This window comes from Pelobates fuscus, chromosome 9, assembly GCF_036172605.1.
Source record: "Pelobates fuscus isolate aPelFus1 chromosome 9, aPelFus1.pri, whole genome shotgun sequence".
NCBI lineage: Eukaryota > Metazoa > Chordata > Amphibia > Anura > Pelobatidae > Pelobates > Pelobates fuscus.
In genome coordinates this window covers 137,050,863-137,064,978 of record NC_086325.1, presented here as the reverse complement: position 1 = coordinate 137,064,978, position 14,116 = coordinate 137,050,863, and the positions used below count along the sequence as shown (strand labels likewise).

At 48.4% G+C, this 14,116-nt stretch overlaps 1 protein-coding gene across 1 annotated transcript in view; it reads left to right on the top strand.

Moving 5' to 3' along the window:
* The first annotated feature begins 2,257 nt into the window (after positions 1-2,257).
* The window catches only part of LOC134573681 (protein spinster homolog 1-like), a 57,998-nt gene continuing 46,139 nt past the window's right edge, over positions 2,258-14,116 (top strand). The window contains exons 1-4 of the mRNA XM_063433462.1: positions 2,258-2,423; positions 3,073-3,138; positions 13,589-13,725; positions 13,957-14,093. Of these exons, the coding sequence (XP_063289532.1) occupies positions 2,258-2,423; positions 3,073-3,138; positions 13,589-13,725; positions 13,957-14,093 (506 nt within the window). The remainder of the gene's footprint in view (positions 2,424-3,072; positions 3,139-13,588; positions 13,726-13,956; positions 14,094-14,116) is intronic.

Sequence of the window (14,116 nt, the reverse complement as noted above, 5' to 3'; positions counted from 1 at the left end):
GTAACTACCACAGAGCAAGAAGTAGGGGAGGTTAAAACACACCTGACAACACTAGATGAACAAGTCCTCACTATACAGCATCACCAAAAACTTATGGCACTTAAAATGGCGACCATAGAAGACAGGCAAAGGAGAATGCACATCAAAATCAGGGGAATTCCAAACGCAATCACTGCAGAAGAACTGCCTCATTACGTAAGGCGTCTTATAGCCAGCATACTCCCCCACGCAGCTGCAAAGAAAATCGCCATAGACGGCATCTACCGGCTCCCGACATACACTCACCTGAAAACACGGGCAGCACGAGACCTCATCTTAAGGTGCGTCACGGTTCAGGACAAGCTCCATATTATGGCAGCGCTTAAAGACCGAACGCCACTGCCCTTTGAAGGCACAGAGCTAACCTTCTATCAGGACTTATCTAGGGCCACACTACTGTGGCGCAAATCATACGGCCCAACAGCAACACAGCTACGTGCCGCAGGCATAGCCTACAAGTGGGGAGCAGGAGGGTCTATGGAAGTCACCCGCGCAGGGACAACACACGTCCTCTCATTGCCTGAGGAAGCCTCCAACTTTTTGAAAACCCTCGGCTTGCAGCACCAGACCCCGAAACACCAAGGAGAACGCACGGAACGCATGACCGCTTCTCCTGATACCCCGGGAACAAGTGAACTGGGGGCACTGGGCACATGAACACTAACCGGTTGATAAAACACAAGATTTAATTACGATGGACTTTATGTTTTATTATGCCTTTTATTTTAAGTTACTATATCGTTCCCTGTAGGACGGATTACTCCGCTGACGCTACTAGAGTTATACTACCACTAAGACTGGTTGCCTTAAAAGCACCCAACTGGACACATAGTCCAACAAACACAACCCCCTCCCCCCCCACCACCCCCCCATGGTCAGGGGTGTCTTGCCCCCATGCCGAGGCACAGCGCACCACCACGACACCATCCAAGCCCTAACACGCTAGAACCTATCTCATTTCTTACACTGCTGACAGAAGCTACTGTAGGGCCTGTAACCCACACAGACTGCCCAGCATGCAAGCCGTACCACAAACAGCTAGTCCCATAGTAGACTACAACGTATCACACAGACTACTTAACCGACTACCACACACAGCTAGACCAACCCCACTGTGACTAATTTTCACTGTTACCCATTCCTGTTACGCCTTATCTGAAAATGTGCTTTTAACCTTATGCCATGTTTTATTTCGTTTAACATTATCTGCATACATATGTATAAGCTTGTTACCACTGAAATGGCAGCAAAGTGCTTGTTTGAAACCTAAGCACAACAAAATAAAGAATTAAAAAAATATATATTATATCTCCTGAGCAGAGGCATAACTACAAACCATGGGGCCGCAGTGCGAAAATTGTCCTGCCCCCCATGTCTTGAAGGGTTTACTGAATTGACGTGTTCAAGGATTCGGTTTTTGAAAGGTCTAAAAGTTTTACCTACATATTTGAGATCACAACTGCAAGTAAAGAGGTAGATCAGTCCTGAGGTTTGGCAGTTAAAAAATGTATTCACCGTATGTGTGTAGGTATTGGTCGAATTAGAGAAAGTTTTGGAATTTCTCCAAATAAATTTGCAGGCCTTACACCGGCCGCATTGGAAGGTACCTATTGCTGGAGTTTTAAGCCAAGTGCTCTGCCTAGTTGGTAGAGAGAGGTGGCTGGTTACCAGAAGGTCTTTGAGGTTGCGGCCTCTTCTGGCCGTAAGTGACACATTTGGCGTCAGGACTTCTTTGAGGTGATGGTCCTGGTAGATAAGGGGCCAGTATCTTTCTAGTATGTGTTTAACTGGATTCCATCCTGAGTCGAAGGTGCCAATGCATCTAATGATGTTTTGTGTCGTATCCTTTGCAGATTTTTCTTCCAGATGGGTGGATCTCTCGGTCAGTAGTGCTCTCTGATAGGCTGACTTGAGGCATCTGTTGGAATATCCTTTCATTTTAAACTGCGATCTTAGTGTTTAAGCTTTAAGTTTAAAGTCTTCAAGAGTGGAGCAGTTCCTTTGTCTTAAGAGAAAATTAAAACGTCTTTTGGTGTCATGGAGCTGCTTTACTCATGTCCAATCACTGTTTTGGCCTAAGATGCTAAATACTGCATTTTGGCCACTGGGGGCAGCACCATGGTGGCAGGAGGGCTGGATGCAAAAGGGCACTTTGCTAAATTCTACCTCTTTCTCTGTTTAGTTTTCTTGGGGATTGTGACTTCTGAAGCCAATTGAAATGGCAGACAGAGATCCAGAAAACCCTGTGTCTGATGAGAAAAATGAAGACATAAATAAAGATTTGGAACTTTTCACTGGGATCTCTCATAGGCGCTCTATCATCATAGTCATGATCCTCGTTTATATTAATCTCATCAATTATATGGATCGTTACACAATTGCAGGTAATGTGTCAGTTTGTTTTCATAATCCATGATTACCAAGATACAGGACATAGCCTATATGTTCCCACATTCCTTTTTATGATTATTCCATATACCATGAATTTAGAAAATTAATGGGAAAACTGCAAATGTTAGGTCAATAGAGTCAAAGATGAAAAATCCTCTAATTGTTTTCATACTAGGTATTCTGCCCTTAAATTTGCAATTTTCAGGTTAATTCCCTTCACTTCACCAGTAGTGTGATCATTGCCCCCTTCCCCCGAATTGTGTAGTAGTTATACTTTCTTGTGTATAGTATTATGAATCTCAACAGTCGTGGAAGGTCAATCGTGCTGGGGGCTGGTTAGCCTCTCACCCAAACCACCACATCAACCTGTAGTGATTATGGTGCTTAGGATTCCCCTTTAAGTGGCTAAAATTGTCCTTTTTAAGGAACAGGACCCCCAAGCACACACACTATGTACGCAAAAAAAGCACCATAGCGAAGGTTTAACAGACAAGTACCGAAACATAGTTATGAAGGGGTTTAATTAAAAAATCATATATAACTTTGCCATTGTACATTTTTCTAGCCATAATAACGTATAAAGGATATTAAACTCTATCTTGCGATTTTAGACATTGTTTTTTTTTTTACTTGTTTACATAGGTGTCCTCCCTGTTATTGCTAATGATTTCAGGATAAAGGACAGTGACTCCGGACTGGTTCAGACAGGTACACCCCTAAATAAATTAATCGGCCTTTTTGTGTGTGTTCTATGTCAGTAAATATTATATCTCCTGAGCAGAGGCATAACTACAAACCACGGGGCCGCAGTGCGAAAATTGTCCTGCCCCCCATGTCTTGAAGGGTTTACTGAATTGACGTGTTCAAGTATTCGGTTTTTGAAAGGTCTAAAAGTTTTACCTACATATTTGAGATCACAACTGCAAGTAAGGAGGTAGATCAGTTCCTGAGGTTTGGCAGTTAAAAAATGTATTCACCGTATGTGTGTAGGTATTGGTCGAATTAGAGAAAGTTTTGGAATTTCTCCGAATAAATTTGCAGGCCTTACACAGGTTTAACAGACAAGTACCAAAACAGAGTTTTGAAGGGGTTTAATTAAAAAATCATATATAACTTTGCCATTGTACATTTTTCTAGCCATAATAACGTATAATGAAGCCCATGGAATAAGCAAAGCTAGGTGGAATGGGCCTTGACAGAGCTAGGAGGCAGGCCTATGGAGGAGTGTTAGTTGATTGGTCAATTGAAATAAGGGGAGTGGCTTAGCCATATAAATATTCGCCATTTTAAAATTGGGTTCCATTTTAATTCGAAATCTTTACCTGTTGTTAGCTGTTGCTGGCTTCTGGTTGGGATTTCTTCTTTTTTGTCTTTCAGATGGATTCCGTGGCTGAGAGTGATATGGCAGCGATCCTCGAGGGCGTGAAGGCGGCGATCCGGCAGCATGGCACAGCTTGGATGGAGCAGCAGCTGGGGGCAGCACTGAGCATGGCGGGTCCGTCGGCGGCGCCGGCGCGGAGGACATCGCGCCGGACCAGGCCTCCACAGCGATTGAGCCCTGAGGCCGGTGCTGGCGCGGTTAGGAGTCGCAGCCCGTCAGCAGGCGGGACAAGGACCGGCAGTAGGAGATGTGGCGGCCGGGCTAGGATCCGCGGAGGTAGCGGCCCGGAGGCGACCGCGCAGCAAGGTCGGCAAGCAGCATCTGAGGTGTGCGGTCAGGACGAGATGGCGCCTAGGACCTTGGAGGCAGCGGGCTCGTTATCGGCAGCGGGTCCCGTTGGGAGCAGGGAGCAGCCTGCAGGACAGAGTAGACGCGGTGAGTCGCCCCCTGGGTCAGTTAGGGCAAAAAGGGGGAAGAAGCAGGGGTTGTCAAATGAGGCCCTCTTAACCCGTTCAGGTTCAGCGAATGATGGGGCAGCCAGTAAGGGCTTGGACAGCGGGGGACAGTCAGCACCTGCCACACATTCCAGGGCGGGTAGGGCGGCACCCAGAGCACGCAGCGGGTTGCAGCAAGCGAGGGCTAGGCCGCAAGTGCCCCTTCCATCCGCGCAGCGGCCGCAGGTGACAGGCGATAGGACTGCTCATAGGGCACTAGTGACGGGTGGCGGGGTCGCAGCAGGCAGTAGCATGGCCCCCTCCAGAACTGGCACTGATATGGGGCGCTGTAGGCCGGCAGATCAGCGGGCGGGCAGGGAAGGCCGCGCTCAGGATAGGTCGGACAGCCCCGTTAGTTGGCGCCGGGACCGGGGGGGTGATAGGGGATCCCGTCATCGCTCCAGGAGTATCCGGCGGAGCAGACAGCGCAGCAGCAGCGGGGAGTCGTCGGTTGGGCGGTACCGTGGCTCTCCCGTTCGGGGTACAGTCTCGCGGGGGAGTGCATCTAGGTCGGCGAGCAGGGGCTCTCCTGACAGGCGAGACAGAAGTTCGTCCGGGGACAGGTGTGGCAGAAAGGGCCGGCAGGCCAGGAGTAGCAGTACGCATAGGAGCGCAAGGGTTGAGGTTAGGGAGGATTTGGATTCTGAAGACGGCCTCCCCAGTTGTGCTTCTTTCGTCCACAGGTCACGGGATGTCGGGTCAGCGGGCCGTAGGAGGCCTAAGGACGGCGGAGGATTCGCAGCAGCATCGCCAGGCCCATCGCATGGCGGAGTTCGGGATGCAGCCCCAGGATCAGCAACACCTCGGGGTTTGGTCGGTGAGTTGCACAGTACACCACACTCTGGAGATTTATTGGAGGGCTTAAAATCGTTCCTTACATCTTGGAGTTCGGGGCGGGATACAGGGGCTTCTTTTAGCAGGGCGTGGTTGCCGGGATCGTCGGGTTTGGGGTCGGGGGTGCTTCCGGTCCCCGAGCGGGCGTGGAGCGGGGCAGGTGAGTTGGCAGCAGCGGTAGGGGGTTCAGTAGCCTCAGAAGTGGCGGTGGAAAGGGACACGCTAGTGGGGGAGATTCCGGACGCAGCACGGCAGAATGTACACGTGTCGTTTGCGGGTCCGCTTGGGTGTCACCTTAAGATGGAAGTTAAAGAAAGGTTGTGGAAGGGTGAATTTGTGGAGATCTTCTCCCTTCTCCCTTTAGATGAGTACCTGGATTTGAAGGAGGAGGATAAAAAGGACGCTAAGAAGGAGGAGGAGGAAAAGCGGCGTCGGTATAGGAAAATCCCGAAAACTTTCGGGAATTGGTTGCGAGCATTTTGCATACTGGCGAGTGTGCTGGGGGAAAAGGCCCCTGAAAAATGTTCCCAGCTGTTTTGTTACTTAGACGGGGTGTGGGAATCTTACCGCACTTATGGGGGGCTGGCCTGGTGGCGGTACGATGAACAATTTCGCCAGAGGCTATCAGCGAATCCAGGGATGAGATGGGACCAGATGGACCTACCATTATGGATGAAGCTGATGATGTCCCAAAAGGCGGCCCCCTTTCACGGGGGGGCTGGCGCCGGTGCCTCTTCCACCGCGTCGGCTGCGCAAAAGAAGGGTTTTTGCTGGCTCTATAACGAGGGCCAATGTAAGTGGGGTGCCTCATGCCGCTTTAAGCATGAATGCTCCGGTTGTGGAGGGGGGCACAGTTACAACAAGTGTTTCAAGCGGGGTAAGTCTGCAGCACCTAGCTCGGCCGGAGGGGCTTCGGCACCATCCGCTGCCGCTGGGTCGGTCTCCAGTGAAGGTAGACGCGATGCTCCCGTGGCTAAACAGCTACGGTAAACGAGATGATGCCAGCTTGTTGTTTGAGGGATTTACGAAGGGTTTTATCATTCCCTTCCGGGAGCGGGTTGTGGCACCTCGTTTCCGTAATCTGCGCTCCGTGGGCGAACATCATGATGTAGTGTGTGAGAAATTGCTTCATGAGGTTCGCCTGGGCCGGATGGCGGGGCCGTATAAAGTGCCTCCGCTGCCTGATCTCAGGGTTTCCCCTCTAGGCTTAGTGCCAAAGAAGGAGGCGGGAAAATTTCGCCTCATCCACCACTTGTCATACCCGAAAGGGTCATCGGTCAATGATGACATTGACGGGGCGCTCTGTTCTGTTTCCTACGCATCATTCGACCAGGCGGTCGAGCTGGTAAGGGAGGCAGGACGCGGAGCGTTGTTGGCTAAGGCGGACATAGAAGCGGCTTTTCGCCTTTTGCCCATTCACCCAATGTGTCACCACTTATTGGGTTGTTTTATCGATGACAGCTATTTTGTGGATCTGTGTCTACCCATGGGTTGCTCCATTTCATGTGCGTACTTTGAGAAATTTAGTACGTTCGTGGAATGGGTAGTGAGGAAGGAGGCGGGCACCAAGTTTGTGGTCCATTATTTGGATGACTTCTTGTGTGTGGGGCCGGCCGGCTCCGACGCTTGCCGTTTCCGGTTGCGGTGTCTTGAATGGATTAGCCAGGTTTTTGGGATACCTCTGGCTCGCGACAAGACTGTGGGGCCTGTTACTTGCCTTAGTTTCCTAGGACTTGAGATTGACACGGTCGCCGGGGAATGTAGGTTGCCAGCGGATAAGTTGGAGGCCCTGCGCGACGCTATTTCAGAGTTGCGGGGGGCAAGGAAGGCGACCCTGCGGGATATTCAATCGCTGTTGGGACGGTTGAATTTCGCTTGTCGCATTATCCCGGTGGGTAGGGTGTTTAACCGGTTCCTAGCCAAAGCCACGGCGGGAGTGCGGTCCCCCCATCATTTTATTAGAATCACCGCTCCGATCAAGGAGGACTTGGGGGTTTGGGAGACCTTCCTGAAGGATTTTAATGGGAAGGTCTTTTTCAGGGAAAAGTGTATTGAATCGCCCGAGTTGGAATTCTTTACCGATGCATCTGGGAGTGTAGGTTTCGGGGCCTACTTCACGGGTCAGTGGTGTGCGGAAAGATGGCCTGAAAAGTGGGCAGTCAGCCCGCTGATTCGGAACTTGGCTTTCCTCGAGCTGTTCCCATTGGTGGTGGCACTCTCGTTGTGGGGCCAGGTTTTACGCAATAGGAGAGTGGTTTTCTTTACTGACAACATGGCTGTTGTGGAGGCGGTGAACAATCTGTCAGCGTCCTCGGTCCCAGTGGTCCGCTTGCTTCGTCGGTTTGTCTTGTACTGCATGCAGTTAAACATTGTTTTTCGTGCACGTCATGTCCCAGGTTTCTTGAACGTAATTGCGGATGCTCTTTCTCGCTTTCAGTGGGAAAAGTTTCGGGCGGAGGCCCCGACCGCGCAGAAGGAGGGTCTGCCATGTCCGGATCAGATGTGGCGGCTCGGGACATCTTGCTTGGAAGACTGATCAGGGATTCGTTGGCTCCGGGCACGTGGGCAGCGTATAGTAAAGTATGGGAAAGGTGGGACGAAGCAGTAGGCTGTACAGGGGACATGGTATCGGCAAAGGTACGTTTAGAGACTTTATTATGGTTGCTTTGCCGGCTGTTCGCAGGGGGTGCTTTCCCGGCAGTGGTTGGTCGAAACTTGGCAGCCCTAGCGTTTCTCTTCAAGCTCCGCGGGTGGGAGGATTTGACAAAGTCGTTTATTGTGCGGCAGGCAGTTAAAGGTTATCGCAAGGGGAGGTCTGTCCCTGACAGTAGGAGGCCGGTGTCTTTCACGGTGCTTCTGCAGCTTCTGGGGGTCTTGCCAAGTTTGTGTTTTTCGCTGTTTGAGGTCTTGCTATTTAAGGTGGCTTTTGTATGGGCCTTTTTCGGGGCATTTCGGGTGAGCGAGATTGTGAGTGGGAGTAAGCTTAGGCAAGGGGGTCTTCAGTTCGAGGACGTGGACTTGAGGGTAGCAGAAGTAGCTATTCGGCTACGGCGCTCGAAGACGGATGTCTTTGGGAGAGGTCGGACGATTAAGCTGTTTGCTATACCTCAAGTGGAGGCTTGCCCGGTGGGCTGTGCTCAGCGATATGTGGAAGTCCGCCCTGAAGGGAGGGGTTCCTTTTTTCGCCATGCTGACGGCTCGGCGTTGTCAAGGTTCCAATTCACCAGGGTGTTTAAGTTGGGTTTGGAGCGCTTGGGCATGGATCCCTCGCAATTTGGCACCCACTCGTTCAGGATCGGGGCTGCCACTGAGGCGGCGAGATTAGGCTTGGGGGACGAGCTGGTTAAGAAAATTGGGAGATGGGAATCGCTTAGATTCCGTTCATATGTACGACCTGACCTGTTATTATAAATCATGTTGATGTTTTGGCGGTACAATTCAGGTTGGCCGTGGTTATAAGTTATTTCCTTTCTTTTCAGGTGGAGTTGCATGGATAGTAGGCCATTCATATGTCTACTGGGCTGAACGGAGGGCTGCAGTTCGGAGACAAGGCACGCAGCTCGGCTTTCCGTTGGAGGTGTTACGTGTGTTGTGGTTTGGCTTTCGGGGTTATGGTTGGAGAGATACGTGTTTGGATTTATTTCGGAGGATAGGGCAAGGGGAAGTCCCCGATTTAATATTGTTCCACACGGGGGGGAATGATTTTGGGTTGGTCCCGCAAAGGGAATTAGTTCGTGGAATTAAAAGGGACTTGGATAAGTTGAGGTCTTTGATCCCCGGGGTGGTTATTGTTTGGTCGGAAACGGTACCGCGTTTCCATTGGCGTCATGCGAGGGATTTCGCAGCGATGGCAAGATATAGACGTAAGTTCAATAAGTTGTTGGCGATTTTTATTAAGAGATCTGGGGGGGTAGTTGTGCGGCACAGGGAGCTGGAGGATATGTTACCGGGATACTTCCGGCGTGATGGGGTGCATTTGTCTGATGTGGGTTTGGATTTCCTTAATTTGGGCTTTCAGGATGGTTTGCGACAGGCTTTGTTTGTTCGGGGTGGGGGCGCACAGGAGGCTTGAGGGGTCAAGCTCTGTGCTGTGGCGGGGGATGGTTTAGTTTAATTGGGGGTAGGTCGGTTTTTGGTAAGTGGGAGAGGTCAAGAGGAATACTTACCTTTAGATTTGGTGGTAGGTTCGAGCTCGGCGGTAGCTACGAACCTGGGGGTGTAGGGGTGTCTCGGTATGCCCCTACACTGGAAATGGATGCCCTTGGTGGCTGGGTCAATGGTGTAGGGGTGTCTTGGTATGCCCCTACAGTGGAAAGGGATGCCCTTGGTGGCTATGTGATGGTGTAGGGGTGTCTTGGTATGCCCCTACAATTGGAAATGGTTGCCCTGGGTGGCTGTGTTAATTGTTTATGTTATTTATGTTACATTGTTATATGGTATTATGTAAATATGTTCGAGGTCATTGTCTGGGTAATTAGTTATGTTAATTGGGGGAATGTCTGTTCAAATGTTGGTGACAATGACCTCTTAAATTTTATATTTTAATTTATATATTTATGTAATTAATAAAGCCGTGGAATATTTTTGCCAAACAATCCTGGTGTCTGTTTTTATTGGAGGTAATTGGTTATAACTGGAATAGGCCAAAGAGACGACAATGCGCATGTCAAGGATATTAAACTCTATCTTGCGATTTTAGACATTGTTTTTTTTTTGTACTTGTTTACATAGGTGTCCTCCCTGTTATTGCTAATGATTTCAGGATAAAGGACAGTGACTCCGGACTGGTTCAGACAGGTACACCCCTAAATAAATTAATCGGCTTTTTTCTGTGTGTTCTATGTCAGTAAATATTATATCTCCTGAGCAGAGGCATAACTACAAACCACGGGGCCGCAGTGCGAAAATTGTCCTGCCCCCCATGTCTTGAAGGGTTTACTGAATTGACGTGTTCAAGGATTCGGTTTTTGAAAGGTCTAAACGTTTTACCTACATATTTGAGATCACAACTGCAAGTAAGGAGGTAGATCAGTCCTGAGGTTTGGCAGTTAAAAAAATGATTCACCGTATGTGTGTAGGTATTGGTCGAATTAGAGAAAGTTTTGGAATTTCTCCGAATAAATTTGCAGGCCTTACACCGGCCGCATTGGAAGGTACCTATTGCTGGAGTTTTAAGCCAAGTGCTCTGCCTAGTTGGTAGAAAGAGGTGGCTGGGTACCAGAAGGTCTTTGAGGTTGCGGCCTCTTCTGGCCGTAAGTGACACATTTGGCGTCAGGACTTCTTTTGAGGTGATGGTCCTGGTAGATAAGGGGCCAGTATCTTTCTAGTATGTGTTTAACTGGATTCCATCCTGAGTCGAAGGTGCCAATGCATCTAATGATGTTTTGGTTCGTATCCTTTGCAGATTTTTCTTCCAGAAGGGTGGATCTCTCGGTCAGTAGTGCTCTCTGATAGGCTGACTTGAGGCATCTGTTGGAATATCCTTTCATTTTAAACTGCGATCTTAGTGTTTTAGCTTTAAGTTTAAAGTCTTCAAGAGTGGAGCAATTCCTTTGTCTTAAGAGAAAATTAAAACGTCTTTTGGTGTCATGGAGCTGCATTACTCATGTCCAATCACTGTTTTGGCCTAAGATGCTAAATACTGCATTTTGGCCACTGGGGGCAGCACCATGGTGGCAGGAGGGCTGGATGCAAAAGGGCACTTTGCTAAATTCTACCTCTTTCTCTGTTTAGTTTTCTTGGGGATTGTGACTTCTGAAGCCAATTGAAATGGCAGACAGAGATCCAGAAAACCCTGTGTCTGATGAGAAAAATGAAGACATAAATAAAGATTTGGAACTTTTCACTGGGATCTCTCATAGGCGCTCTATCATCATAGTCATGATCCTCGTTTATATTAATCTCATCAATTCTATGGATCGTTACACAATTGCAGGTAATGTGTCAGTTTGTTTTCATAATCCATGATTACCAAGATACAGGACATAGCCTGTATGTTCCCACATTCCTTTTTATGATTATTCCATATACCATGAATTTAGAAAATTAATGGGAAAACTGCAAATTTTAGGTCAATAGAGTCAAAGATGAAAAATCCTCTAATTGTTTTCATACTAGGTATTCTGCCCTTAAATTTGCAATTTTCAGGTTAATTCCCTACACTTCACCAGTAGTGTGATCATTGCCCCCCTTCCCCCGAATTGTGTAGTAGTTATACTTTCTTGTGTATAGTATTATGAATCTCAACAGTTGTGGAAGGTCAATCGTGCTGGGGGCTGGTTAGCCTCTCACCCAAACCACCACATCAGCCTGTAGTGATTATGGTGCTTAGGATTCCCCTTTAAGTGGCTAAAATTGTCCTTTTTAAGGAACAGGACCCCCAAGCACACACACTATGTACGCAAAAAAAAGCACCATAGCTAAGGTTTAACAGACAAGTACCAAAACAGAGTTATGAAGGGGTTTAATTAAAAAATCATATATAACTTTGCCATTGTACATTTTTCTAGCCATAATAACGTATAAAGGATATTAAACTCTATCTTGCGATTTTAGACATTGTTTTTTTTTTTTTTTGTACTTGTTTACACAGGTGTCCTCCCTGTTATTGCTTAATGATTTCAGGATAAAGGACAGTGACTCCGGACTGGTTCAGACAGGTACACCCCTAAATAAATATATCGGCCTTTTTCTGTGTGTTCTATGTCAGTAAATATTATATCTCCTGAGCAGAGGCATAACTACAAACCACGGGGCCGCAGTGCGAAAATTGTCCTGCCCCCCCATGTGTCTCATTCCCTCACCCCCAGACCCTTCATGTGTTTCATCCCGTCGCCCCTCCATGTGTCTCATCCCCCTCTACAGGCCCCATGTAGCTCATGTATCTTGTGTTTTATTTTCCCCCAAGCCCCACCCCATGTGTCTCAAATTCTCCCACCAGCCCCTTCATGTGTCCCATTTCTCCCTCTCTCCCCCCTAGCCCCTCCATGTGTCCCATTTCTCCCTCTCTCTCCCCCCTAGCCCCTCCATGTGTCCCTTTCCTCCATCTCTCCCCCCCTCCATGTGTCCCTTTCCTCCATCTCTCCCCTCCATGTGTCCCTTTCTTTCCTCTATACCCCCTCCCCTCCATGCATCCCTTTCCTTCCTCTCTCCCCCCTCCCCTCCACGTGTCCCTTTCCTTCCTCTCTCCCCCCTCCCTTCCACGTGTCCCTTTCCTCCCTCCCCTCTGTGTCCCTATCCTCCATGTGTCCCTTTCTCCCTCATTCACCCCTGCCCTCTATTTCCCCTCTTTTCTCCATGTGTCCTTTTCCTCCCTCATTCGCCCCTCCCCTCTATGTGTCCTTTTGCTCTCTCTCTCTCTCTCTCTCCATGTGTCCTTTTCCTCCCTCATTCGCCCCTCCCCTCTATGTGTCCTTTTGCTCTCTCTCTCTCTCTCTCCCCTCTTCTCTCCATGTGTCCTTTTCCTCTCTGTCTTGCCTCTCCTATCCTGTACTTGTCTCGCCGCAGTTCCTTGTCTGAGAGGAAGTGCTCTCACAGTGAGCACTTCCTGTTAGACTGCTCGGCCAAACTACACACAGGCAGGAGGGGAGAAGCACAGTGCAGATCTCCCCTCCTGCCAGCCTCGGGAACCGCGGGCCCCGGGCCGTTGCGGCTGTGCCCCAGCCCAAATGATGTGCTGGCGGACCATGGACTCATGGTTGCTACTGCAGCTGGACCCCCTGGAGTGATGGGCTTGGTCGCAGTGGCAACCCCTGCGACCGTGGTAGGTACGCCACTGCTTATCTCTACCTGTTACTAGGAGCATTGTTTAGAATATTAAACTCTTCTATAGCGTTCATATGTAAATTACATTGATAACTTGTGGATTTTTTATTCTCCATCATTCTTCCTCCTTTTACATAGAAACATAGAATGTGATGGCAGATAAGAACTATTTGACCTATCTAGTCTTCCAAATTTCTAAATACTTTTATTAGTCCCTGGCCTTATCTTAAGGTTGGGATAGCCTTATGCGTATCCTACGCATGCTTAAACTCCCTCACTGTGTTAACCTCTACCACTTCAGCTGGAAGGCTATTTCATGGGTCCACTACCCTCTCTGTAAAGTAATACTTCCTGATATTATGTGTGAACCTTTGCCCCTCTAATTTAAGACTATGTCCTCTTGTTGTGGTAGTTTTTCTTCTTTTAAATATGGTCTCCTCCTTTACTGTGTTGATTCCCTTTATGCATTTAAAGGTTTCTATCATATCCCCCCTGTCTCGTCTTTCCTCCAAGCTATACATGTTAAGATCCTTTAACCTTTCCTGGTAAGTTTTATCCTGCAAGCCATGAACAGTTTAGTAGCCCTTCTCTGAAATATAAATGTTACTGTATTTTTGTATTGTTTGTTTATTAAATGCACCTTTCTGATTGCTTGGTCTCACTGCTCTTCTCATTCTCTCCCCAGTGTTTATTTGTAGTTACATGGTGTTTGCTCCCGTCTGTGGGTACCTGGGGGATCGGTACAACAGAAAGTACATAATGGGTGGAGGCATCGCCTTCTGGTCAGTCATCACCCTGTCCAGTTCATTCATCACGAAGGAGGTAACATCACAAGGCATTCCATTAAAACCAATGATTTATTTCCTCTCAGGCCTATCCATTTTGTAGAATGCTTGTAGAGCTTTGATGGTCATCCATCAAATCTTATGAGGTGCAGTCATCATGCAGTTTGCCGAGTTCTCAAAATATCAGATTTACTGTGGCATTGCTGCTCTTGTTTCTTCAAGATATTTCTAGATAACTGTTGCCCTTATTTTTACAGTACTTCTGTAGCTGATCACACGAGGCCTTGTGGGAGTTGGAGAAGCAAGCTACTCCACCATCGCCCCAACGCTGATTGCGGACCTATTCCTTCATGATGAACGCAGCAGAATGCTGTCTTTTTTCTATTTGGCTACACCTGTTGGCTGGTGAGTTTCTGATTCTGGACCAT